Source organism: Talaromyces stipitatus, genomic scaffold (assembly GCF_000003125.1).
Source record: "Talaromyces stipitatus ATCC 10500 scf_1105507295527 genomic scaffold, whole genome shotgun sequence".
Lineage (NCBI taxonomy): Eukaryota > Fungi > Ascomycota > Eurotiomycetes > Eurotiales > Trichocomaceae > Talaromyces > Talaromyces stipitatus.
Genome location: NW_002990114.1, coordinates 219122 through 243717, shown reverse-complemented (window position 1 = coordinate 243717; position 24596 = coordinate 219122). Strand labels below are relative to the sequence as shown.

General features: G+C 45.7%; 7 protein-coding genes across 7 annotated transcripts, besides 2 other annotated features; 5 read left to right on the top strand and 2 right to left on the bottom strand.

Moving 5' to 3' along the window:
- Positions 1-739: 739 nt before the first annotated feature.
- On the bottom strand, positions 740-5281 carry TSTA_081430 (G-protein beta WD-40 repeats containing protein, putative; the record flags this gene model as incomplete). The annotated part of the gene is made up of 3 exons (XM_002477828.1): positions 740-2533; positions 2590-4235; positions 4300-5281. The coding sequence occupies 3 exons, from the start codon at positions 5279-5281 to the stop codon at positions 743-745; spliced, it is 4419 nt and encodes a 1472-aa protein (XP_002477873.1). The 3' UTR covers positions 740-742.
- Positions 5282-5722: 441 nt separating this feature from the next.
- TSTA_081420 (uncharacterized protein) lies at positions 5723-6367 on the top strand (the record flags this gene model as incomplete). The annotated part of the gene is made up of 2 exons (XM_002477827.1): positions 5723-5960; positions 6060-6367. 2 exons carry the CDS (start codon positions 5723-5725, stop codon positions 6365-6367), a joined length of 546 nt encoding a protein of 181 aa, XP_002477872.1.
- Positions 6368-6445: 78 nt separating this feature from the next.
- TSTA_081410 (uncharacterized protein) lies at positions 6446-6953 on the top strand (the record flags this gene model as incomplete). The annotated part of the gene is made up of 2 exons (XM_002477826.1): positions 6446-6609; positions 6656-6953. 2 exons carry the CDS (start codon positions 6446-6448, stop codon positions 6951-6953), a joined length of 462 nt encoding a protein of 153 aa, XP_002477871.1.
- Positions 6954-7338: 385 nt separating this feature from the next.
- Positions 7339-10791: a mobile genetic element.
- TSTA_081400 (uncharacterized protein) lies at positions 8308-8870 on the top strand (the record flags this gene model as incomplete). Its single annotated transcript, XM_002477825.1, has 2 exons — positions 8308-8640; positions 8763-8870. 2 exons carry the CDS (start codon positions 8308-8310, stop codon positions 8868-8870), a joined length of 441 nt encoding a protein of 146 aa, XP_002477870.1.
- Positions 10792-11068: 277 nt separating the features above from the next.
- Positions 11069-11109: a microsatellite.
- A 3007-nt stretch (positions 11110-14116) lies between these two features.
- Positions 14117-15505, bottom strand: TSTA_081390 (uncharacterized protein; the record flags this gene model as incomplete). Its single annotated transcript, XM_002477824.1, has 4 exons — positions 14117-14695; positions 14755-14937; positions 15007-15134; positions 15220-15505. The coding sequence occupies 4 exons, from the start codon at positions 15503-15505 to the stop codon at positions 14117-14119; spliced, it is 1176 nt and encodes a 391-aa protein (XP_002477869.1).
- A 2391-nt stretch (positions 15506-17896) lies between these two features.
- On the top strand, positions 17897-19306 carry TSTA_081380 (integral membrane protein, putative; the record flags this gene model as incomplete). The annotated part of the gene is made up of 6 exons (XM_002477823.1): positions 17897-18070; positions 18131-18167; positions 18226-18299; positions 18357-18736; positions 18794-18855; positions 18909-19306. The coding sequence occupies 6 exons, from the start codon at positions 17897-17899 to the stop codon at positions 19304-19306; spliced, it is 1125 nt and encodes a 374-aa protein (XP_002477868.1).
- A 1908-nt stretch (positions 19307-21214) lies between these two features.
- Positions 21215-23441, top strand: TSTA_081370 (siderophore iron transporter, putative; the record flags this gene model as incomplete). The annotated part of the gene is made up of 9 exons (XM_002477822.1): positions 21215-21403; positions 21471-21557; positions 21612-22113; positions 22165-22257; positions 22321-22435; positions 22491-22557; positions 22623-22787; positions 22849-22990; positions 23065-23441. 9 exons carry the CDS (start codon positions 21215-21217, stop codon positions 23439-23441), a joined length of 1737 nt encoding a protein of 578 aa, XP_002477867.1.
- Between the last annotated feature and the right edge of the window lie 1155 nt (positions 23442-24596).

The window sequence follows — 24596 nt, the reverse complement described above, 5'->3', positions numbered from 1 at the left end:
TGTGACAGTGTCAAGGTAGATCTCAAAACAATCCATTGATAGGCCTAATCTAGGTGCTATTCAGCAAGGTACAAAATCACAGAAAGGAAAACAGAGGTGAGCAATAGCAGGGTTATAAAGCGAGATCACTTGTACGGCTCTAATCCGATCTCCCCATACACCTAACAGGAGTTTCACACTTGTTTTCCATTTCTCTGATTGTGTACTGCAGTCTTGACCAGAGCGTGTATAAGTTGATAAGCATTTCATTCCAGTAGAATCAAATCCTCAGATTTTCACAGACCTAATGCACAATGTGGGGGTATCGTGCTCTTTAAAATTTGTTGATGTTTGGTCTCTTGATTGAGGTCGAACTTTCCTCGGCCTGTTCATGCTCTCATGCTTGCGTTACTATCATGTCCTGCATACAGTCTCTTGCAAAATCAGTTTCCCTCACAAACACTTTCGAATTGCTTTCGAATACGTACTTGAACAGGATTGAAACGAACTAATCCATATCAAGTTAAGCTCGATACTAACTCTACTTGGCGGCAGGGTGTTAAACAGTAATGTTAATAATATTTATGTATCATACTTGTATGACTATCTAGAACATTCCAATAGCGCAAAAGAATATTTCACGCTAACAAATGACATTGCAGTAACGGTGAACACTTGCCCATAGTGTATATGTTAAGTCTTCCTATATCTTTCTTTTACATAGATATATGAAAGTATTAGAGTAGTTGCAGTAAAACAGGCTTTAGATCAATTTCAGAAAAGTAACTCGACCTGAAGCATGTCCCAACACGAGCGTGCTCTCATAGACGGTGGAACATGTTGCTCGATATTCAACAGGCAACCAAATGACATTAGTATCATCTCGAGCCGCCCACTCATTTTTTACTAGTATATTGTTGCAGAGACCACCTGCCGTTGGAGAGGTACTAAGAACACGAAGAGATTCAATATTGAACCGTCTTTGATCAGTCTCAAGGGAGTTGTCGCCCGGAGAGAACTCCACAGTGTCAGTCGAGCCAGTTTTGATGGTCTGCTGCAGGCTGCCGGTAGTTGCATCCCACAGCTCGACTGTCTCATCGGGGGAGCCGGAAGCCATCAGTTTGCCGCCCGGAGAAAAAGTCAATCTGCCGTTAGGGGAGAATAATACTGCGGCAACCCAACCAGTGTGACCATCAAGGGTCTGCAGCAGGCTGCCAGTAGCTGAATCCCACAACTTGACTGTCAAATCGTGGGAGCCAGAGGCTACTAGTTTCCCGTCTGGAGAGAATGTAACCGCATTAACCCAACCAGTATGGCCTTTGAGGGTCTGCTGCAGGCTGCCAGTAGCTAGATCCCACAACTTGATTGTCTTATCGTGGGAGCCAGACGCCAGCAGCTGACCATCTGGAGATAATGCCATTGCAACAACTGAACTAGAGTGGCTGCTAGAGGTTTGTTGTAAGCTGCTAGTAGCTAGATCCCACAGCTTAATTGTCCAATCATGGGAGCTAGAGGCTATTATTTTGCTGTTAGGAGAGAATACTACTGCGGCAACCCAACCAGTGTGGCCATCAAGGGTCTGCAGCAGGCTGCCAGTAGCTGAATCCCACAACTTGACTGTCAAATCGTGGGAGCCAGAGGCTACTAGTTTCCCGTCTGGAGAGAATGTAACCGCATTAACCCAACCAGTATGGCCTTTGAGGGTCTGCTGCAGGCTGCCAGTAGCTGGATTCCACAACCTGACTGTACCGTCATGGGAGCCAGAGGCCACCAGTTTGCCACATGGAGAGAATGCCACTGTCACAACCCAACCAGTGTGACCATCAAGCGTCTGCTGCAGGCTGCCAGTAGCTGGGTCCCACAACTTGACTGTTTGATCATTGGAGCCAGAAGCCAACAGCTTGCTATCCGGAGAGAATGCCACTGCAATACCCCAATTATTATGGTTATCAAGGGTTCGCTGCAGGTGGCCAGTAGCTGGATCCCACAACTTGACTGTTTTATCGCTGGAGCTGGAGACCACCAGTTTGCTATCTGAAGAGAATGCCACTGCATTAATCCAACTACTATGGCCTTTGAGAGTCTGCTGCAGGCTGCCAGTAGCTGGGTCCCACAACTTAACTGTTTTATCACGGGAGCCAGAGGCTATCAGTTTGCTGTTTAGAGAGAATACCACTGCATTAATCCAGCCAGTATGACCTATAAGGGTCCTCAGCAAGCTGCTAGTAACTGGATTCCACAACTTGATTGTCCCATCATGGGAGCCAGAGGCCACCAGGTTGCCATCCGGAGAGAATGCCACTGCGACAACCGGACCAGTGTGACCTTCGAGGGTCTGCAACACTGCACTCCAAGCTGATTCGACTTGTGGCAGCTTCTGAATCCAAGAAGGAATTTCATTGATATAGAAATTCCTAATTATACTTGTCATAGGGCTAAAAATAAGAGTAGATGCATAAAGCTGAAGAGGGGCACGGTCAATGATCGAGCTGTATTTTCGAATAAACCGCATTGCATCATCAAGAAATCTGGATATTTCCATATCCTTATCGATCTGAATGAAAAGTTAAAAATGAAGAACAGCTTGATACTAAATATAGAAATACATACGGCAAGGATTCGTAGTATATAAATCAGGTGAATGCTTTCTGTGATTCTTCCCAAGAGGCTTAAAGACTCCAGCCAATGTAAAAAGTGGTCTTGTAAAAATATATGAACTGGGTCATTGTCACTGATGCACGTCTTACTTTCGTTCAGATGATATACCCAAAAACGGCAAGCATATTGCACATCAGGGGCTAAGCAGTTGGCTATACTGTTGCTGTCGATCTCAGTCCGTAGCACTCCGTGGTTCTCTAAATTGCAAATGTTGCTTTTAAGGCACCCTGATTGAGTCATAAGATGAAGACATTTCGCAAGAATTTCACTGTGTGTCTTTCTTTCATCCATCCAGAATGGATTTGTCTTGCGTGTTTCGGGGTGAACAAGAAAATCACGGAATGAGGTATGCAGCATCCTTATAGGAGAGTCGGCAGAATACGGCACATTCAGGACAGAGTGAAGAGACGAGACCTGGCCCTCGATCTCTTGGATGTCTATATGAAGCAAAGAGGCCAGAGATGACCGCGAAAGCGGCTCAGCTAGGTGAACAATTGTGCCTACTATGATTCGGAATCTCTCCACCAGTGATTTCTGCGCCTTTTCTGGACGTCCATTGATCAGCTGCTTCAGGATTGGAGAGTAAGTGGCATCCAGCTTATCCATTTCAGAGTCACTTTTCATATTTCGATAATTGAGAACCTTTTTCAGCTGGTCTATGGGGTTTGAATACACTTCATCTTCAACAAATCGGCAAAGGGTAGCAGCAAAAATAAAAAGCGGAACAGCCATTTCAACCATGGCTGACATCGCCTCTACGCCAGGCCAATCAAACGGAAGTGACCGGCCATCTTTCGCATATTTCTCCCGGATTTGCGCAAACCTGTATTCCAGGAAAGTGGTCATGTCTTGCTTGATAATAGGCTGCGGTATCCCATGGAGCTCCGTATAATCGAGTACATCTACCGGGACATCCTTAAATCCAGATCGAATTTGCTGCTCCGGTCTGCTCGTGATCAATACCTGTAAGCTCGGTGACCATTTATTCCTCGTTTGCGATAGAAGGCGAAGGAGAGTGTCTCCATCCTGTGCACATTCATCTAAGGCATCAATTACCATAATGAGCTTGGAAGCTTCGGGGAGGTGATGCCGAATCTGTGACAGAGGCTGACAGATGAGCTTCTCAAATTGCTCTCCCATGGACTTATCACATATGTTGGGATCGGTATCAGTTGCCATTTCAACGTGAGCGATCAGTGACGGAATTTTGACCAAGAGTTGGGCACAAATTGTGGTGAAAAACATAGCCACACCACTACGATCCGCCTCGCCTCGCTTAAAGAAGAAGCTAGCCCCTAGTTTTCCTTCCCTGTCAAAGGCATCGGCTACCATTCGAGAAATTGTTGATTTTCCCGTACCAGCCATCCCCTGTAGCCAGAACATCAGCTTTCCTTGGCTGTCTGCTGCCCATTCTCTGATTTGGCGACGCAGATCTATTCTTGTTTCTGGATGGCATCTCGGATCAAGAGTCCCATTAAGTGAGTCAAATGTGGAGCCTTTTGCATATGGTAGCTTTGCAATGACTTTTTCGCGCCGTCGGTCACTATCTAGGATTTCTATTGCAGCATTTGTCTTTTGAGCAGTTTCATGTACTTCCTCTATGTTCTTCGTGACTATTCAATTTTTAATAGGAGAACTATGCTGGAATCGGGGTGGACTAACCAGAAAAAAGTAAATCAATAATCTTCTTCTCTGCCTCAACCTTATTTGGTGGAATGCGAGAGAGGAGCTCCTTTGCATAAGCAGCCGCAGCCATTGCAGCATACCCTTGCCACTCTTTGTTCTTGTGAGAATCAGAGTAGTCACAGATGCCCCGTATGACCAGACATGGAAAATGATTCATCAAGCCTGCTACTTCCATCTCAAAACATAGAACATCCTTCTCTGCTGCAAGTCGGTCACGGATCACAGCATCTTTTATCAACTGATTTCCAGATGCAATCAGGCCATAGTGAATGGCTGGGTCATCCTCATATGTCGCTCGCCTTTGTCGTTCTACCAAATGCGATGGGTCTTTCGCACAGAACGCTACACAACCTCTTGAATCGTGGATGACATGAGGATGAAAAAGCCTGTCAGTACTTGGCTGCGGCCGTGCATATTCTTGACGTAACCTTGGATTCTTCTCGAGAACAAGTCTAATAGCCTCTTCGAGCTGATGCCCTTTCCTCTTGTGCTGGGCCTGGATCCCCGTGACTGCGGTGCGTAGTATCGTGGGAGGTTGATTCAGGAATCGTGTATGTCGGAAGGCCAGCTCCTGTATTGTTTTGCCAAAGTCGTACTGAAAAACACCGCCCTCACCGTCACAAGGCGCGCTAACCACAATATCGCCAAGACGGATATCATGCTTTCTACTTGGTGCCCCACCACCAATACCCACCATCAAGCTGATCCTGACATTTGGGAAACTGTGAAGCATATTTGTGGCTACACTAGCAGCTGAAGCTGTTCCATATTCACCGTCAGGTAACACGGCTATGACGACGTTATGTTTTCCAAGCCTGCCCAATGTGTAGTCGTTGGTGTCATTAGGCGAGACAAACTCCGGTGGTTCATGCTCGTCATCGAGGAATTCTTGTGCGGCAACGTATTCTGTGCTTAATGCGCAGATCCATCCCACTGTGTAGTCGTCTGGGTTAGACATCCTTAGCAATCGAGGATGTTCGCTACCCGCAGGCGGAATCGATTTTCAGATGTTGAATTTTGGCCGATTATGGATGGCTTTCGGTTAACTCAGATTGAAGTGGTCGAGTTGTGATCGTTTAGAGCCTAATAGCCCAGCCGTCTGCAAGTCAGCTTATCCAAAGAACACGATCATAAAAGTAGAGGCACAGGACAGGAAGATGATACAGCAATTCAGCCTCGTCTTCAGTCAACCCTGCTCGCCACGTGACTCCTGTCTGCATGGCCGTCACATCTCATGCACTCAATTAGATAGGAGGACCGTCACAAGCACCCCACAGATAGACGAATTCCCTACAATTGTTTATATCAAACAGTCAGAGGCCCAAACTCCTCACCCCTCTCTACCACCTAGCCACCAGAAGTGCGGCCTTTGACGCGTCTCAACGCGTCCGGCAACACTATGGCGCGTAAAGGCCCTGGTACAGATGGCCCTCTACAGACAGCCCTACTGGAATCCACGTCCGCAGCCACGACAAGAGCTTCTGAAGGACAGAAGATCTTCAGCCCTATAGCTGCATTCCTCGATAAACACCGCAGCCAAACCACCGGCCTGGCCCCTCACCTACTGAGAGCCCTCACCGCTCTAAGCGATGACCTCGCCTCAGTAGCCCAACGACATTTTAGCACCTATATCAGCGGTATCTCGACGACCTCCATTCTACCTGCCCTGTCCCCTTCCCCTTCCCCTACTCCAAATTCCTTACCCCCTTCACCCCCTCCCTCACGTCCCCTCTCAGGTCTTGAACAGTCGACTTATGCGACTATTACCCAATATGCCCTGGTCAAATCAACTCCTACTACTCACTCCAAAGCCTATGTTAAAAAGCCTATACCTCTGGTGAAACAACCCCTTCCTGACAACCGGCTCTTCGTACGCCTCCCAGCTGACCATGCAGCTAGAAAAATGGAAGCCTACGCTATCTACTCTAGCCTACGGTCTCAACTAAACTCAAACAGTTTAGCACTAAAAGAAGTTCAAGTCATAAAGACTGGTTTTGCACTATGTCCCTCATCCCCAGAAGCCCTCCTAACCCTTGAGGTCTAAAAAGAGATTATCTCTGCATTCTTTGTAAACTGCCAGATAGAACGCAGCTCCTGATGGGTCTCGTACCAAGTCATCAATATGCCAAGGAAAGTTGGCCAAATCTTGGACGGTCAATACTCTCTAATCCCTGTTAATCCTACACTACTATCCTCAGAAATCAGTGAAACTACAAGACTCAAGCCTATATCTATCAGCGAGACCGCTATAAGTGCCGCCAACCCTGATACTCTTTCCTTAAGCTGGTTTGTCAACTTCCCAGAAGGCACAAAATTACTACTGCCTATCCAGCTATGCCTTTTTAGCACTATTACCAATGCTCGTTACCTCTCTAAGAGAACAACAGTTATCTAATGCACACAATGCTGGAAATGGTATAATGCACAATCCTGTGCCCGCCCCTCTCAATGCCGGCTCTGCGGCTCCTCAGAGCATACTAAATAGGGACATGTTAACCACTGCACAGCCCTGGAGCCTCATCAGTGCCCTCCTAGATGTATACACTGCCATGGACTATATCCTGCTGATTTCCCAGAATGCCTCCTGCGCCCTAAAGGCAACTCTAAACATACTAAAGCTCAACAAGTAGAGATCCGGAAATCCTATGCTATTAACCTTGCAAAAGCTCGAACTGAAGGAGGATGTAGCACTCAGCTCTCCATTGGCACACAAGAAACACCTATAGCACTAGACGAGATGCTAACTTAGCCTCCAACCCATGAGATTATCTCTCCTTTCCGTTCAGTAACCCCTCCACCTCGCGCCCTAACAGAAGATCCCCCAATTATAGCTCGCGTAGTCCGCTTTACTACCCCTCAATCACAAAATTAGTTCGCCTCTCTTCTCGAACGGGAACTATGATCTATCACTATCCAACTCAAAAGGCGCCTCTTAAAATCCTACAGTTAAATGTAGGGCACGCGCCAGATACACATAAAATAGCTCTCACATTGGCATATATAAGCGACATTGATATTATCCTAATCCAAGAACCATATATATTCAAAGATCTTAGCCGACAGATCATAAAAAAACACCCATTATATGAATGCTTCTCCCCAACTGATAGTTGGGCGATAAGTGGCCAACCACGAGTTCTCATCTATGTTTGAAAGAAGAAGGGCATTCGGACCTCCTAGCTACGCCCCTTCACAACTGACACCAAAGAGGCCTCGGATCTCCTATTCCTACAGATTTTTTCGCCCACAGGAAAGTCTGCTCTGATAGTTAACATCTATAATGCCCCAGCAGGCTCCATCAGAGCAGGCGAAGCCGCGAAAGCTCTTGCAACCCTGCCAGAGGCATATTTCTCTTAAGCAACGATACTCACAGGCGATCTCAACCTACTATATAATAGGTGGCAGCCCTCGCTACATCGCAGCCCCACACCTTCTGTAGAGCCGTTCATTAACTGGCTGGACCTCCAGGGTCTAGTACTCATCTCTGACATAGACTGTCCCACACATGAAAGGGGCAACGTGTTAGATCTTAGTTTCGTCTCAAGCCCTCTGGCACTCGCGGGAGCTAAAACTAGCATAGCGAGCCACTTAGATGCAACCTCAGATTATCAACCACTAATCACCACTGTACCATGGGATCAGAGATACAAGGAAATAGCTCAGAAACTGAGATTTGACACACTAGACCACACCTCCTTCCTCTCACTCCTCACCTCTAATCTTGCTGGCTCTGAGAGCTCAGCCGCAACAGAAGAAGATCTTGATGCCCTTGCTGAAAAACTGACATCTACAATTCAAGAAGCATATAGAGGCTCTGCTAAGAGGACCATGACATAAGGCATAGGATAACCATGGTGAAACAAAGACTGCAAGAAAGCTTTATACAATTACTGCTTAGGCCTCTGCTCAAAGACAGACTTCTGCAGGATAACTAGATGGTCTCAATGACAATTTTGGTGAGATAAGCTCTCTACAGTAATATAAATGAAGGATGTCTTCGATATGAGCAAATGGCATAAGTCCACAGGCATCTTCCGAAGCCCTCCACTGAAGGATCCACTGAGACCCAACAGCTTCCCAGCAGTTACTATACATGAGAAACAAGATGTACTAGTCCATAATCTTCTCCAAAACTTGGCTGAGGCAGGAGACATACTGCTGGACTCCCCAGCAGTCCCCACCACTAGTCTCTATTTCCCAGATATAACAATGGCACAGGTGGAGGAGTCAGTACTTCAGGCAGGAAACACAGCCCCTGGCTCAGACGAAATCCCAACCTGCATACTCAAAGTGGCATGGCCTCTGATCAAGGACAAGGTACTAATGTTATATCAAGAGTGCCTAAAGATTGGTTATCATCCAAAATGCTTTCGACATGCAATCTTAGCAATTATCCAGAAACCAAAAAAGACTAATTGGTCTTCACCTAGATTATACAGACCAATCGCTCTCCTATTAGTACTTGGCAAAGGACTGGAGCGCTTGGTGGCACGGAATATGGCATGGATCTCTATATACTACAAAGTATTAGTAAGGCAACAATTTAGGGCTCTCCCACTAAGATCTGCAACTGACCTAACCACATGCCTAACACATGATGTCGAACAAGCGCTAAATCAAGGCATGACTGCCTCACTCCTTACCCTAGATGTCAAAGGCGTCTTTGATTCTGTGCTTCCTAGCAGACTGATCCACAGACTACGCGAGCAGGGCTGGCCTACCAATCTTGTTCTCTGGATTGCCTCCTTTGCTACTGGGCGATCAGTCCAGATCTGACTTGATGGAGAGATTGGCCCCTCAATAGACATTGCCTGCGGTCTCCCACAAGGATCCCCAGTATCTGGCATTCTTTTCATGCTCTACATAGCGCCCCTATTCTGTCTAGGAAACCCAAGAAACAGATTTGGTTACGCAGACGACGCAGCTAACCTGGCAATCTCAACATCTCTTGCTACTAACTGCGAAGCATTATCAGACTCACTATAAGAAGCTCTAAACTGGGGCGCTACAGAGGGCATTATATTTGCACTAGATAAATATGAGCTTCTTCACTTCTCCTGACATAAAGCAGACCAGGACCCAACCTGCACACCTTTAGTAAAAGCTGGATCTATCATAATCTCAGAAAATACTAAACAGCTATATCTACGCTGGCTAGGAATCCTCTTTAACAAAAAGCTAACATTTAAATGGCATGTTGGTAAAACAGCATCTAAAGCTCTCACTGTGGCTAATGCCCTTCGCTCTCTAGGGAATACTATCTGTGGAGTCAAACCTCATTTACTATAGCAGGCTGTATTAGCCTGTGTACTCTATAAAGTATACTATAGCGTAGAAACCTGGTGGCCAGGACGTACTCGCCCTGGATCTTTCTAAATCTCAAATCGAGTTAGAGAACATCTTGAGAAACTAACCAAAGTAATACTAGCAGGCGCAAGAGTAGTCCTTCCAGTTTTCCGCACAACCCCAATATCTGTTCTATACCGAGAGTCTGGATTCTCTCCGCTAGAAATTGAACTAGATCAAATAGCCCTCCAAACATCTGTCCGCCTATGGCGTCTTGATCCATACCACTCACTCTGAAGACGCGCAGAACAGATAGCTAGAGACGGCCGACAAACCAGTCGATTTGCCCGCCGAGTGCTGGCGCTCCCTAACTCTGAACAAATAAACCCTCTACAACATGCTCCCTGGTACCCTCGTGAGTCACGTAAGAGTGCCCTAGCCCGAATAGGAGCTCCTATAGGACGCACTAAGGAACAGGCAGCGGCTGATTTCATGGCTTTTCAACGCACCATCTCTAGCTCGGATATTGTAATCTTTTCAGATGGATCTAGGCTGATAGACGGACGTGTAGGGGGTGGCTATATTGGATTTTAAGCACACCATTAGTTCCTCTGCTCCTCACTCTCATATGGACATGGGAAAGAGGTCTTTGACACAGAAGCAGAAGCTGCCCTAGCTGGTGCTCAAGCAGCAATAACATATCCAACAGCTCAATTTGCTACTAACCTATGGATCTGCCTTGACAACCTGGAAGTTGCCATGCGCCTCCTATCCCCCTCTACAGGATCCTCCCAAGAGGTCTTTGAATCCTTCCACACCCTTGCAGCCGCCTGGTTACTACGCGAAAGGCTTCCACACACCAAAAGTGGATCAATCCAAATCTGATGGGTCCCTGGACACGCTAAAATCCCTGAGAACGAAGCGGCTGATCTCGCTGCCAAAGAGGGAGCTGCCTCAACCCCTCCTGCTCCTCAGAAATCCTCATACGCCTCGCTAAAGAGACACGCCAAGACTCAATCCCTATCCGCTGCTTAGTCATAATGGCAGAAGGTGGCACCACAGAGTTATCAAGATCTAGAAATAACTACTTCTCCTAAGCGCCCTGGGGAGCTTTAACTCAACCGACTTGACCTCGGCCATGTTATTGCGGCCTGTACTGGTCACGGAGACTTTGCAGACTACCATGAATGCTTCAACCATGATAATGCTTATCTTCTCTACCGATGCGGAGCACGAAAAGCACCTCTGCACTTCTTCTTCTATCATATAGCTAAGAGACGAGCCCCTCGGCCTCCTGGGCCCCCTTCTGAGGTCATCTCTTTTCTCTTAGGCACTGCTAAAGGAGCACAAAAGCTAGCCACATGGCTAGCAGAGACCCACTTCTTTGAGGATATCTGCCCTCGCCAACCTCTCCTTAGCACCTAGCTAAGACAGTCCTACTCTTCCTTTATATTTCTCCTCCTTCTTTCTTTCTTTCTCTTCTCTTCTTTCTTTCCCTCTCTGCAAAACTTACTGTTCAGTTATAATAGTGGTGGAGTAATAGGTCATGGAGTGTAGGCGGACCATTGCAGCTGGCAAATACCTAAAACCCACTCAAAGTGGACCTTCCTGTAAGACCACGGCAGCTATGGAAATACGCCAAAGAGTCTCTTATTTGTACATAAATCTGATAGGACCCGAAACCCGAGGCTTACCCCTCAGCGGCCTATGTCCCAGCAGGGATCGGTGGGAAGCGTGCGAGTCACGAACCACGGCCGTTAAATATACACACACACACACTCTCAATTAGATAGGAGACTTCAGACTATCTGCCCAGATACGATGATACGTGAAATTTACAAGCGAACATTCTAGAACAGGAAAAAATAAACGCTTAACCGTATACGAACTAGTTTGTTTCAAGTATGGGATTGAAAGAGAGAGAGAATTGAGTTCACGAGGGAAACTAATTTTGCAAAACACTGTATAAAAAACAGAGTATAGAACACAAAAAAGCAAATTGCGACGAAGTTATCAGGTTGAAACAAACTATTAATAAGGCCTGTGGTCTCTAGGCTATCTTGGACTGCGTCTGCAACATTCCCCGTATCATCGGTAATAATTTCCTCTGATTACCAGATATGTATTTACTCAGTCATATTAGATGTAAGTTTACTCATAGACGACCTTATCAAATTTGCTAACCGCGTCACATACCTAGAAAATTCGGAAAAGATGACAGTTTTGGCCAGCAAGTCCTTGATATATTGATGGAGTATATAAATAGTTAACAGGAAGGGGGCATTTAATTTGCTGGCTCTTGTAAATACCTAGACAATACAATATTTGAAAGGTGCTAAATCATCCACAGACTTCACGGTGTGGGTTAAAAGGTCCCAATCTAATGAAGTGTGTTATGAGCTGACCTCATGAGCATGTTCGGGCGAAGCCCTCACGGATATTGACAATAGCGCCTTTCGCCGATCCCCGACAGCCCCGAACATGAGGCTATTCCCAGGTCACGAGTGGACATCCAATATCCGGCCGGATATTGACAATAGCGCTCTCTGTCGATCTCCGGCAACTCCAACAATCTCAGCAACCCGGACATGAGGCTATTCCTAGAGAGAAGCCCGTCAGAAGCTCCCGATTCCCCTTGCCTATATAAGATTGTACATGCGTGAAGAACTTGTTGTTTTCTTTCTCTTCCTTTCCTCATGTTATGTTTTCTGTTCGAGTATGCCCTTATAGTGAGCATTAGGCGGGACTAGCCCGTAACAAGTGTGGCTGAAAAGTTCCTTAAGATCGCAAATCTCCATGATGCCGCAATGTGCAGTGGCATCCATTCTCACTATAAGTGGGCTTTTGGTCACTAGACGGTATATCTCTCGTGACAGCTGAGAGGTTGGACCAGTCACTGCTACATGCAAGAGATTAGAGTATCCTTGATTCAAACATGTCAATTGATTTGGGTCCGCACCAAACTTCAGAAAGGTATGGAATGACTTAAATCAGTTAAATTCAATAGCCTACGTTAAAGGAGTCCTGTAATACGCATCGGCACAATTTAGTAGGACATTCAGTTCCTCTTCTTTTGAGGACTAGATGTGACGGCTAAGTCCGAGTTGCCTTCTATTCCTGGTTTGCAGATAGGGCACAACCCTATCTGTAACAACCAGCAGGCTTTGGGGTCTCACTATTCTAAGAAATGCACCCATGACATCTCAAGTTGGGTTTCAGCTACAACAGGAGAAGGCTTATATGTTCGAGGATGGTTTCAGCTCTACCTCGACTGTTGAAGCTATTCGGAGAAGGGAGATCTGGTATAAGTTATATGTCTATAAAGATAGCAGATGCTCAAGGATAGGGGAAGATAGGTTTCAGTAAATTGACTTTCCATACCCTACCTTGTGTGCTTTACTTTCAGTGAATCCTCTCGAATGTAATTATACCTATCCCTCGTAACGTTGTTACACTATCGGTGCCGTATTAGGAAATCATCTTGACATCAGATATCGGAGATGGATAGGGTAAAGTGACTCGCGTAGAGCGCACACAAAGGCTGGCTACGCAGCTGGAGCAGAGCTCTTCCTTCCTTTCCTCATGTTCAATATTTTCGTCGATACGCACCCCTTGTATGTAGGATAGTTAGTTTTCCAATACACAGGATTGGCACCATCACACTAGAGGTAATCCTTTAGCGATTGCTGTCATTCTATTCTTAGTAGAATCTGGTGCAATGGTGTAATGCTTCGACTGTTTAGATAGTCACTACTGAGCATATCCGCAAGCTTATATAAGGCTCACTGATCTGATCAGCGCGGTCAGGAACGTACTCGGTTCTACTCAGTGAGTAAGAGCGGCGAGGAGGTAAGCACTTAAATAGAACGGGAAAGTCAAGCGACGTCGAAGAAAACCAGGTACGTAGGTAATAAATAACTATCGAATTTAGACGAAGGTTTCAACACCTAGGTATAACCTTGGAACCTTGGAATGTTCAATTCTTAAAATAAATTCCTTGCATTAGCAGACAATACACTTTTTGTATTTATTGAAGACTATACCGACATATATGACCACTCCAGAATTGGATCGCTGTCCGAGATTGCAGGACCGATGATAAATACCCACCTGTCCATATATTTTGTATGCAATTGCTATATCTATCAGTGTTAACATACTGCAACGTAGATGGAATGTCTATGTCGTTTATAGACCGGGGATATGAGACATATTGTTCTATATCTCATAAAATATCGCGGGGAGTGTAGAGGACATCTCTATACTAATGTCATGTTAAATGACTCCTACAATACAGTGTAGACCATACAACTGTCCGAACGTCTGATTTGAAAGCAAAAAGCATCGGTACGCGGTAGCGTTGGTCTGAGAAGGGAGTCTCAGATGGATGAATTAGATGAATTATGCTCATCCTATATCTATACCCACCTAATGACCAATCTATATTGTTCTCGTGACGGTCATATATTGAAGACACTGCATGATAGTACCAGCAGGACGGCGGTATTTACAACATGATGTTGGCCTTACGTACCCTATCAAAAGCAGTGTACCAGGAAGTTGCCGTATCCATCTCCTCTGTGAATCCCAGAGCCCTGGCTCGTCCCAGATCAAATGGACGATCGAAATCCATCAAGCGTAGACTTCCCATCCTTGAACCCGTGTTGTGCATACTTTTATAAATAACGTCCTCCTTCAGACCCCTTTTGCGGCACAGAGCCTGCAATTCGCTCCAATGACAGTCCATATATTCGGTTGGGTGTAGGCTGGAACTATCCGGACCGACACCTTCGAGTCCGAAATATTTGGCAAGAATGGGCCAGCGTTGTGACCAGGAAACGGGAGTCTTGCCATCGGCAATGTTGAAGGCACGGGTATGGACTTTCTCACGTGGCTGGAATGATGCGTAGATACAAAAACGAGCGATGATATCTTGGTTTGAATCAGTGTTCGTGAGACGCCAAGTAGTCTCATTGCCGGGGAATGGGACACGGGCGCCCTCACCTTCTAGGGCACGATACACGCCAATGTAGATGCCCATGGTTTGAGCCATGCAATTAGCATTACCAAAAGGCGCGACACCGACCTAAATGGTGAGTTTCAGTATAAGGTTCTGCATGACACTGGGACAGATGCGAAACATACAATGATGTCTGGGCGAATTTCACACCATGACCATGATTTGCCCTCTGAGATCTCATGAAGAAGGTCTACCTGATGATAGTAGAACAGATCTTTAGCGTACTCAACAGGTACACGAGGAAGATCCTCCCTCAGGGGTATCTGGCCCCGATAGGGGAATTTATCCAGAAGGTAAACACCATAAGCCTGCGAGAGAGAAGCGATTAATAAATAATGTACTCATGATACTCATGATTCTCTATACATTGAAGATACCTTGGTACCGGTTATTAAAGTCACAAAAGAGAGCTTAGAAGAAAGACATTCAATGCTTTGCACAGCGGCACGAAGCATTTCCTTGTTGGTACGACATTCCTCCGCAGGAATGTCGCTAGCGCGATATGCTAAAGATGATCAGCGTTGGCTCGCGCGTCAATTGATACAGGAAAAGGCAGCACACGAAATACTAAAAAGTGAAGGTGCCCTTACCTGCATAATAAATATGACTTACGGTCTCCACGGAGGAGACCTTGTCGGCCAAAGCTTTTGAGATTTGAGCATCATCACGCGCCAAAAGATCAATACCAGAGACGATCTGCAGTCGATTATCAGCAGGCCACCTGGCCTCGTGGGCGGTGAAGGGGCGATTTGCTATCGCTGTGATTTTCGAGAAAGCTCCAGCAGATGGATATCCAGATAGTAGCTGGTTAACAAGGGCCCAGCCGTTGATACCAGAACAACCAAAGACTACGGCGTGTTGGCCAGTGTCTGCCATGCTGGAAGGTCCGTCTCGGTTCTGAAACAAAAAATTTGGTTAGTTGGAAGCCGATTGCTGGATTCGGGAACCGAGGGTTATTGAGGTTAGGTGGGATGTAAGACAGAAGTCAACGTGCTAACAAGTCTAGAGTGGGATGGATGTATAGGAACGATCGTTATTGCTAATAGTACGACGCACAGTAATGTAATTATTGAAGAGCAAGCCTACCTTTTCCGACTTTTCGAGTCGATGGTTTCGGGAAATGACCAGCCGGAAGAATGCAGAAGAGTTGCAAAATTTGTAAAGTATCAACTGATGCTAAATTCCTGCGAAACAGTGAAAATCGTTAGGAGAAATGAATCCTTAAGGGGCAACGGATAACTGGGGGACAGATGGGCGCTAAGAGTCGCTAATACCCGTCGCTTTACCTCCCCCAACCCTATTCCCCAGTCCGAATAGGGTTGGGGGAGGTAAAGCGACGGGTATCATGCTATTGTTTACCACTTTACTAGCAGTGACCAGTCATTTATTTCAGTAAGGATTTCACAGCAATCAATATACTACGTAGAGAGTACTCTATCTTCTAGGGCACTCTGTACATACGATTTTCAGATATCATGCCATATGGTCGTGCGTAGGCCAGAAGTGGACACCGGCCAGCCATCAATAAGTCATAACATAAGTCCCTGCTCATATGTTCATCAATTGAAAAATGAAGCAATAATCAGAGTGGATTTTTCCAACGTGGAATGCTGTGCCGCTCAAACTAGGGCGATGAGCTATTTTTCCTTTCCTAATCTGGGAAGACCGAAGGAATCCGTAAGTCGCAACCCAGTGGCTAGCCACTCAGGCTTCAGTATGTATGCGCCATAGGCATAGTTTTCTAAATCGGGATGGCTTGATACCAGAATGGATTGAAAGAATCGTACAGCCCTAAATTAGGTAGTACCGGTATATAGTAGTGCTGACGGATTCTTCTTCCAAGAAAGATGGAGGATTCATATTCTCTAGGACTCGCTTCATAAACAACAAATCTCTCCACAGTGGGAGACTCATTCATACTTTTGATCAAAGTTTGCACCCGACATCCGGTCCGTGTACGAAGGCTTCTTTCTTTTTGTTAGTACGTACAGATACGGAGTACGTAATTCAGTATGAAACTTTACACAACGAACAGTATTGAGTTTTACACAAGTTGCCTGTCCTGGTTTAGTACTAATCTCTGTGATTAACACCAAGTTCCTGCCTGAAATGACCTAGGACCGAGCTTCATGTTTTGGACTCTACTGTATTTGATATTGAGCAGTGACCATATTCCAAATCCCCGGAATATATAAACGACGCCGTGGTGCATGAATAGTATGTATAAAACATCAATGAGTAATGATATTGGCGCTGTTGGCAGTCTTCAGTGGCAAAGCTTAGCAGCGGCTCAGTTTCGGAGTGGCTTTTTAGAGGGCTACAATGATTGCCTCGGGCAGAAACTCCGGGTCTGCTCCCTTTTTGGTGGACCACGTAGCCATGGTTCAATAAGCGCAGCCTCTTACAAGCCTAAGAATTTAGTGAGAAACTCAAATTTTCGTGGAGATTAGGGAGGCTACCTATAGGCTGGGGGCTAATAAGGCCTAACTGGAATGCGCTTAGGATTGTGCAATGTGGAAAACTTAAAGTGGGAAATGGGTCGGTGCAAGACTACGGACTGTTGGCTGCCGTACTCCCGTTACGGAGTCTTGTCAGATAGCGTTTTTCGTTCTCGTCAACTTGGGATTTCAAGCCATTAATTATGACGGACTTAGCTGAAATCCTCAAGCGGGATACGTAATCAGACACTTTTCGAAAATTTCAACCCTCTAATCCATGAATTGAGAACCCTGGATTGGGATTCTCCTCAGCCATAAGCCAGCAAATGAGACTAGATGCTCTCCGGCAAGTTTGACGTGACCATGCTACAATTCCAATGGGTCTGTATTATATGTTTCTAATGAGGTATTGATCTCCTAGCATCTGCAAGTCGTGACCCTAAGCAATGTAGGCGGGCTAGAGCGTAAGCATCAGTGGGAGAATTACTTTGGAACATCCAACCTTGTACGTTATTACATTTGATTTACATATGATATTACAACCATGACCCCTGCTCAACTTGTTACCTGGTGACACGAGTTGGTCTCGACCTACCGCTAAACTTCTTTGGTAAAAGAAGGGGTGCTCCAGCGCATCGAGATCGATCTGCATACACTGCACAGATGCTCGGAGATTTCCCTGTGTGTATGGATAGACTTAAACCCACAGTTACTCCCTCCGTTAACTCAGTCTTCACTTCATTTGCTTCAAGAGAAGCCCATTCCTTTCACCACCCTGGCCTATACACACATCAAATCCAGGGGACGTGAGAGGAGGGGATAGGACAAGATGGTTGATGTGACTTCACCGGAGTACTTGGCCCAGTCCAAGGTGGCATCAATTATCGTGTGCAATGCCATCCTAATTTCCTGCAGTGGTGTAGCAATGGCCGTGAGACTTTTTGTGCGCTCGCGGTTTCTGTCTGGCATCGGCTGGGATGATTCTTTCTGTTTGATTGGATATGTACGGCTAAGTGCTATGAACTACCATTCTCATCGACTTTGACTGATCATATTACTCTAGATCTTCACATTCGTCGAGTGCTTAGTCTGCATTTTGAGTAGGTGCACGTCTATTCCGGATCCCGTAATGGAATTTCGTGCTGACAATTATGGAAGTGACCAATTATGGTTACGGGCATCATATCCAGACCATCTTGCAAAATGAACATAAGATGAGCATGTTTCTCAAGGTATGTAGCTGTCTTTGCATCAGGAGATTTTGTCTAACTCGAACTTTAATAATTCAGCTCGACTTCGTGACCGAAATTACCTATCTTATTGCTTTATGGGCCGTCAAGGTCTCTTTCGGCTTGTTCTACCTTAAAATCTTCCCCGGCCGAACGATCAGAGTTCTGTGTTGGATCCTGATTATACTCGTTACTGCCGAATGGATTGAAGAGACGTTTGTCGTTATATTCCAGTGTTCACCAGTACAAAAGGCGTGGGACGCAAGTGGAAAAGTGTCTGGAAAATGTCTTCAACTTCTCAGCTTCTATTACATTTCCTTCGCTGTGCGACTCGCGACCGATTTAGCGATTTTCATCCTGCCACTTCCCGAATTACTCCGATTGAAGATGCCACTAGGAAAGCGTCTCGGTTTGATTTTGATGTTCGGCTTGGGTCTTTTGTACGTGTTTTGCTAGTTCGTGCTCAGTTAAAGTGGTTGGTACTGACTGAGCGACAGGATTGTGGTGACAAGTATCATTCGAGCAACATATTTGAACAACTTCTCAACCGACCATACATGTACGTTTTCTCATCTATGGCCTTGCTATAAGGTACTAACCTTCAATAACCAGGGGAACTGGTTAATCCTCTCAACTGGTCATCCGTGGAAATCGGTGTCGGAGTCTTCATTGCCTGTGTTCCTTCTTTTAAGGCACTGATTACCTTCTGCTTCCCCTCTCTCAAACATGTTCTGGGACTCTCCAGCGATCGCAGCTATGGTCCTCAGTACGAGCTCTACGGAGCATCAGGTCGACGTACCGACGATCCCCGGTCATGGCATGGAAAATCCCAAAACAACACGAAACTAAACACTATAACCCGCACCAATGTCGAAGCCAGCAGGAACACATCCGAAGAACGTATAATTTCCCATACCCAAGAGGGTATTCATGTCACGACAGACGTGAGTGTAGACAGGGTATCTAAACCAGTGGACACCCACCTCCATTCATGGCATGAGGACGATTAATATCTTCCGAGCAGAGGAAAACTGGCGTGGAGGCATATACGGAATCTCTTTACGTTGCTTATGCCCCTTACCATGTGTATATAAAATCTAATATAGTCTGTATAGTATCAAAAACCGTGATTCCTTTTGTTCTCGAGTAATTGGCAGTATTCTCCTTGAAATGTATGTATCTGAATGTATCTACAAAAATGACAACATACCACGAAATCGTTAACCACGTAGTAACTACCCGGTGAGTCCACAGGTCCCTAGATTGCAATAATTACTTTCGATTGGACTATTCCCACGTGTGATTTTGACCTTTTCTTTTTCATAGTTTCTATTGCTATAACTAGCATCTATGCAGAGAATATTTCTGTATGACGCGGCACAATCCGACAGACCTCGTATTGCTCAATTCCCATGGAGTATTTTATAGTTAGTGCCAATAGGTGCATAGAACTCAAGCCTAGAAGCCTGAAGTTTTGCTCATAGGCTGGCTGACTGGGACGATTCAGACGAAGCGAGAGACAAAAAGCGGGGCAGGGTAACAAGGGGTGGATTCATTTGTAGCCACCGGCGCCAACCGCTATGCTTAAACAGTCTTAAGGCGCTATCCCGCCTTTTTAATTAAGTGGACCGTAAGCCCGGTGGACCAATAATGCCACGATATTGAAGGCCAATTGTCTGATAGCCTAGTCGAGTCCCTAACTTGATGAAGAAGCGCGAGTCAGAATCGTCTTCACTGAGTCATCGGGCTCAGTTTCGTCTTCTTTCCGGCTCGGCTGTCTTCCGCATTCCGCAATGGATATCAATTCCATATTGTCCCTGCGCGCCACAATTGCGCTTTATTCCGAGATCTAAATTGGAATCCCCAACGACATGCACCCTGTCTTAAGACCAAAAACTCTGTTTAGAAACAGTGAGATCTCGCCAAAGTTTTATTCGAGGGGTTATCCAGACTTGACCCTTCGAGGAATAGATACCACCTGGACTCGTGCTCAAAACTTATCCCACATAGCTATATGAGGCATTATTGCAATTCTCCAAGGCTTATTAAAGCTGATTTTCCATAAAACACCGATTATGTATACGAATCCCGTGGTTCAAACTTGCACTAAGCATTCCAAGGTTAATTTTTACTTAGCACCACATCTGGTCTGGTGCATTCTTCGTCACAGAGTGCACTAGTTAGTTAGGGCATCTTTAGCACCGTACACCTCAACGTATTGCAAAGCTTCTACCAGGTGGGTCGGCCAAAATTCTTGAGTTGTACTGCTAGAGTTACAGGTTACTACTACAACATCTCACTGGACCGTTCTGCTTTACTTCCTTTTTAGTAGAACTTAACGTTCCTGGAAATTGCTCCGATTGCCACGTTGTTCGGTACCGTCTACGGGGTGTATGGCCAACATCCATCGAATGGCACTTTCTTAAGTTATTTAGTATTATCAGATGCTTACCCCTCTGCAGAATAGTGCACTCCATTTTTCTGCACCTGTGCAGCATTTCTAGCTGGATTTTAAACCGTCCCACCCGTTAAAAATCTATAGAAAGTCTTTGGAATAGGGTCCAGATTGGTAAAAGACCCTTCAGAGTTTCTCACTTGCGACGCCTCCAATCACTAGTTTCAACAAAAAGAGGCGGACTATTCAATTGTTTTCATCCGAAAGTATGGTCTGTCGCTGGGCGACCTCATCATCAGTCTGCGCAGTTGAATTTATATCTTGCAAATCACCATCTTTCCCTGGTTTTTCCTTCCAGTAGTGATCATCGGTTTTTGATTTATCATCCCTACTCCGTACTTCTGTTCTGCTCAGCTTTGCTCTGTCGATCGTGTTTCCCACGTGTTCGGTCGACGCAAGGGTCTGACCATCAATCCTCATCTTACAGAACTTGAGAGTTCGGAATTGCGAGCATTCCCAAAGAATGACGGGCGCGAAATCTCCTACCGCAGAGAACACCTCGGTGCCAACAACTGCGGCGATGTCGTCGCCACAGGAGGCTTTAGACCTCGAGCAGTTACCAAATGGCTACTATCGTAGCAAGAACTTCATCGGGTCTCTGATTGCGGTCTGTTTGATGGGTATCAGTTTGTATTTGGGTTATGTTTTGCCGGTATGTTATTCAATTGCGCCGGAAGCTGTAACAGTATGTTTTTGGCATCAACTGACAGATTGTGTAGGTTAACAGTTTGGCAGCGATCAACAAGGATCTTGGTCCTGATCCCAACTACACTCTGATTTCGACCATGTTCACTTTGATCTCCGGTGTAGGTTTTCCTCTCTACAATAACCACCAATTACAGAAATATTAACTTCAATAGGTCGCTGTTCTTCTCGTGGGTCGTTTTGGTGACATTTTCGGTCGTCGATACTTCTTGATCGGAGGACAGTTCCTCGGTTTAATCGGTGCAATTGTCTGCGCTACAGCTAAGAATGTCCCGACTGTCATCGGTGGTAGCGCCCTGTGTGGTCTCGCTGCTGCGGTTCAGTTGACCTTCACCTTCGTCATCGCAGAGCTTGTGCCTAACAGGCTCCGTCCAGCTGTGAATGCTGGTATTTTCCTGACCACTTTCCCATTCGCCGCATTCGGTGGTTTGTTTGCACAGCTCTTCATTGCCAATACGGCCAAGTCATGGCGCTGGTCTTATTACCTGAATATCATCACTTGTAGTATCTCTGTCATTTTGCTGGTCTTCTGCTACTTCCCGCCCGGCTGGAATAGTAAGCACAAAGGAGTGTCAAAAATGGAAGGTGTTAAGAAATTCGACTACATTGGTTTTGTTCTCTATGCTGGCGGGCTAATCTTGGTCCTGCTTGGCCTCTGTAAGTTTCCAGGGCTTTGACATGACTGGACGCATGCTAATATCATCCAAGCCTGGGGCGGTGCTTCGTATACCTGGAGCTCCGGACACGTTGTCGGCGTCCTCGTCGTCGGGTTCGTTTCTTTGGCCGCATTTGTCTTCTACGGTACGTTTCTGTTTCTAATTCTGTTGCACAATTCTGGAAATACGTATGCCTGACTTTGTATAGAAATCCTTGTTCCCATCGAGCAACCCTTGTTGCCCATGTCTTTGCTCAAACATCGTGGCTACAGTGCTACTGTATGCTCTGCCTTGGTCGGCAATATGGTCTATTTCTCTATGAGGTACGAATATGCTTCTAATCAATGAATGGGAAAAAAATATTGACATCGATCGTAGTCTCCTATGGCCTGAGGCTATTGCGAGTCTTTACACTACCAACACCATCAAAGCTGGTTGGCTCTCGGTATGCCACCCCCCCGATAAAACCGGCAACAATTTTATAAGAACTAGATCTAACTCTTTGTATAGATCTCCACCGGTACTGGTGTCATTGTCGGGGAAATCGCAGCTGGTATCTTGATGAAGCCCATCAGACATAGCAAGTACCAACTTATCTTCATTACGCTTGCCATCACAGCCTTCTCTGGAGCCCTGGCTGCCATCAACCAAAACACACAGGCTATGGGTCTTGCGGTATGATATTCCTGCATTCGGACACGTATATGGACACTCCATGCTGATTTTTTGCCGTTAGTTTACTGCCCTTGGAGGTTTTTTCGTTGGTTACCTCGAGCTCATCACCCTTATCATGTGCCCATTGTACTGCAAGCCCGAGGATATTGGTCTTGCAAGTGGTTTCCTTGGCTCAGCAAAACAAGTTGCTGGAACCATTGCTGGTAAGTGCTGGAACTATTTTCTGATTATGTATACGCGTCTGCTTGGATGTGGCTGACACGTCGACCTGATATAGCTGCTATCTACGTTGCCATCCTCAAAAATCGTCTTACCACCAACCTGGGGGTTATTCCAGAGGTTGCCATCGAAGCTGGTCTTCCCGCCTCTTCTGTCCCAACTCTCATGGAGGATATTGCCGGTTCCCATCCTTTCAGCAACGTGCCTGGTATAACCGATAAGATTAGCGTTATAGTGGCTGATGCTATTAAGACAGCTTACGCCCACTCTTTTCGGACGGTATTTCTTGCTAGTATCGCCTTCGGTGGCTTGGCTGTCATTGCCGCTGTGTTTTCTGTTCCTATTGACAGCAAGCTTAACAACACGGTTGCAGCTAAGTTGTCGGGTACTGGCGTCAGTGACGAGGCATTGGACGTTGAAAAGGCACAGCAGTAAATATTGAAGGATACGGGTAACGTTTGCGCATGCTTTAATGCTTTCTATGATAGACTATGATTTAGTACTTGAGCTTATTTTAATTTGATGGTAAATGGAAGGCAAACAGCTCATTGCGCCGTTTGATGCAAGATAACCATATAAATTGGGTTTGTTCAATCGTAGTACCATTTATGTCTCAATAATTATTCAACTACTGGTCTTACCTAGGTACCTGGCCATGTGGACGTTCTCAATCTATATAAGAAAGCCTGTACTTGTTTCACATTGTATCTTAGGCTCTGGAATATCTAGTTACCTAACAAGGATACACATATACCGCGGAAGAGAAACGAATTGACATTCTGTAATTAACAGCCAGCTTTCTACCACAGTATGGAACATTCATCATTGGATTTGAGACTGGTAAATTGGCATGGCTCCCCACAACAGTCGCATTTGAGCCATTGACGGCTTCTCAGACAAGATCCCATTTAAGAAACTACTTGGTGGACCATGGAGATTATCGCCAGGGTTAGTAGTCGGTTCATCGTTATAGAGCAAGACGGAGACAAGGGGTCGAAACTAAGTCTTACGCATAATGAACGCAGTCTGAGTGTTTATATGCCATTTGTTGTATGATCAGCAACTACACTGTGAACTGCAAAGATTAAAATGAAATGGACGACAAGATGGGGAGGGATATCGAATGAAAAACATGGGCCAGACTTCTAATAACGGCTGCGTAGCGATCACACTATAGTTGGCCTGGTCAACTGGTTTAGGGTCGATAACTTTCCCAAAGTCCTCATGTCCGGGTGGTTAGGGCCAAAGGTGTGGTAGTTAACATGCCAGTCTGTCGGTGACATTGGGGAATGATCATAGAATAACCGTGCCAAGAAGCCGATAGTGTCGTCCATGTAGCCTCCTGCTTACGACATGTCTAAAGAGGCAGCTTGACAAGCAAATCGTATATTCAGCTCACTGAGACCACTTGGCGCAGTGATTTTACGGATTATCGACAATAGTTCATCCAGATTGAGACGCCCTTTGATAATTCGAACGACTCTAAGCTCATCTAGCCGTACGAGTGGTGATTATTCCTCTGTAAGTAGTTACTGGCAGAGACAACCAAGCAGATCATGGGCTTTCATCATTGAGTTAACGCATCAGCAT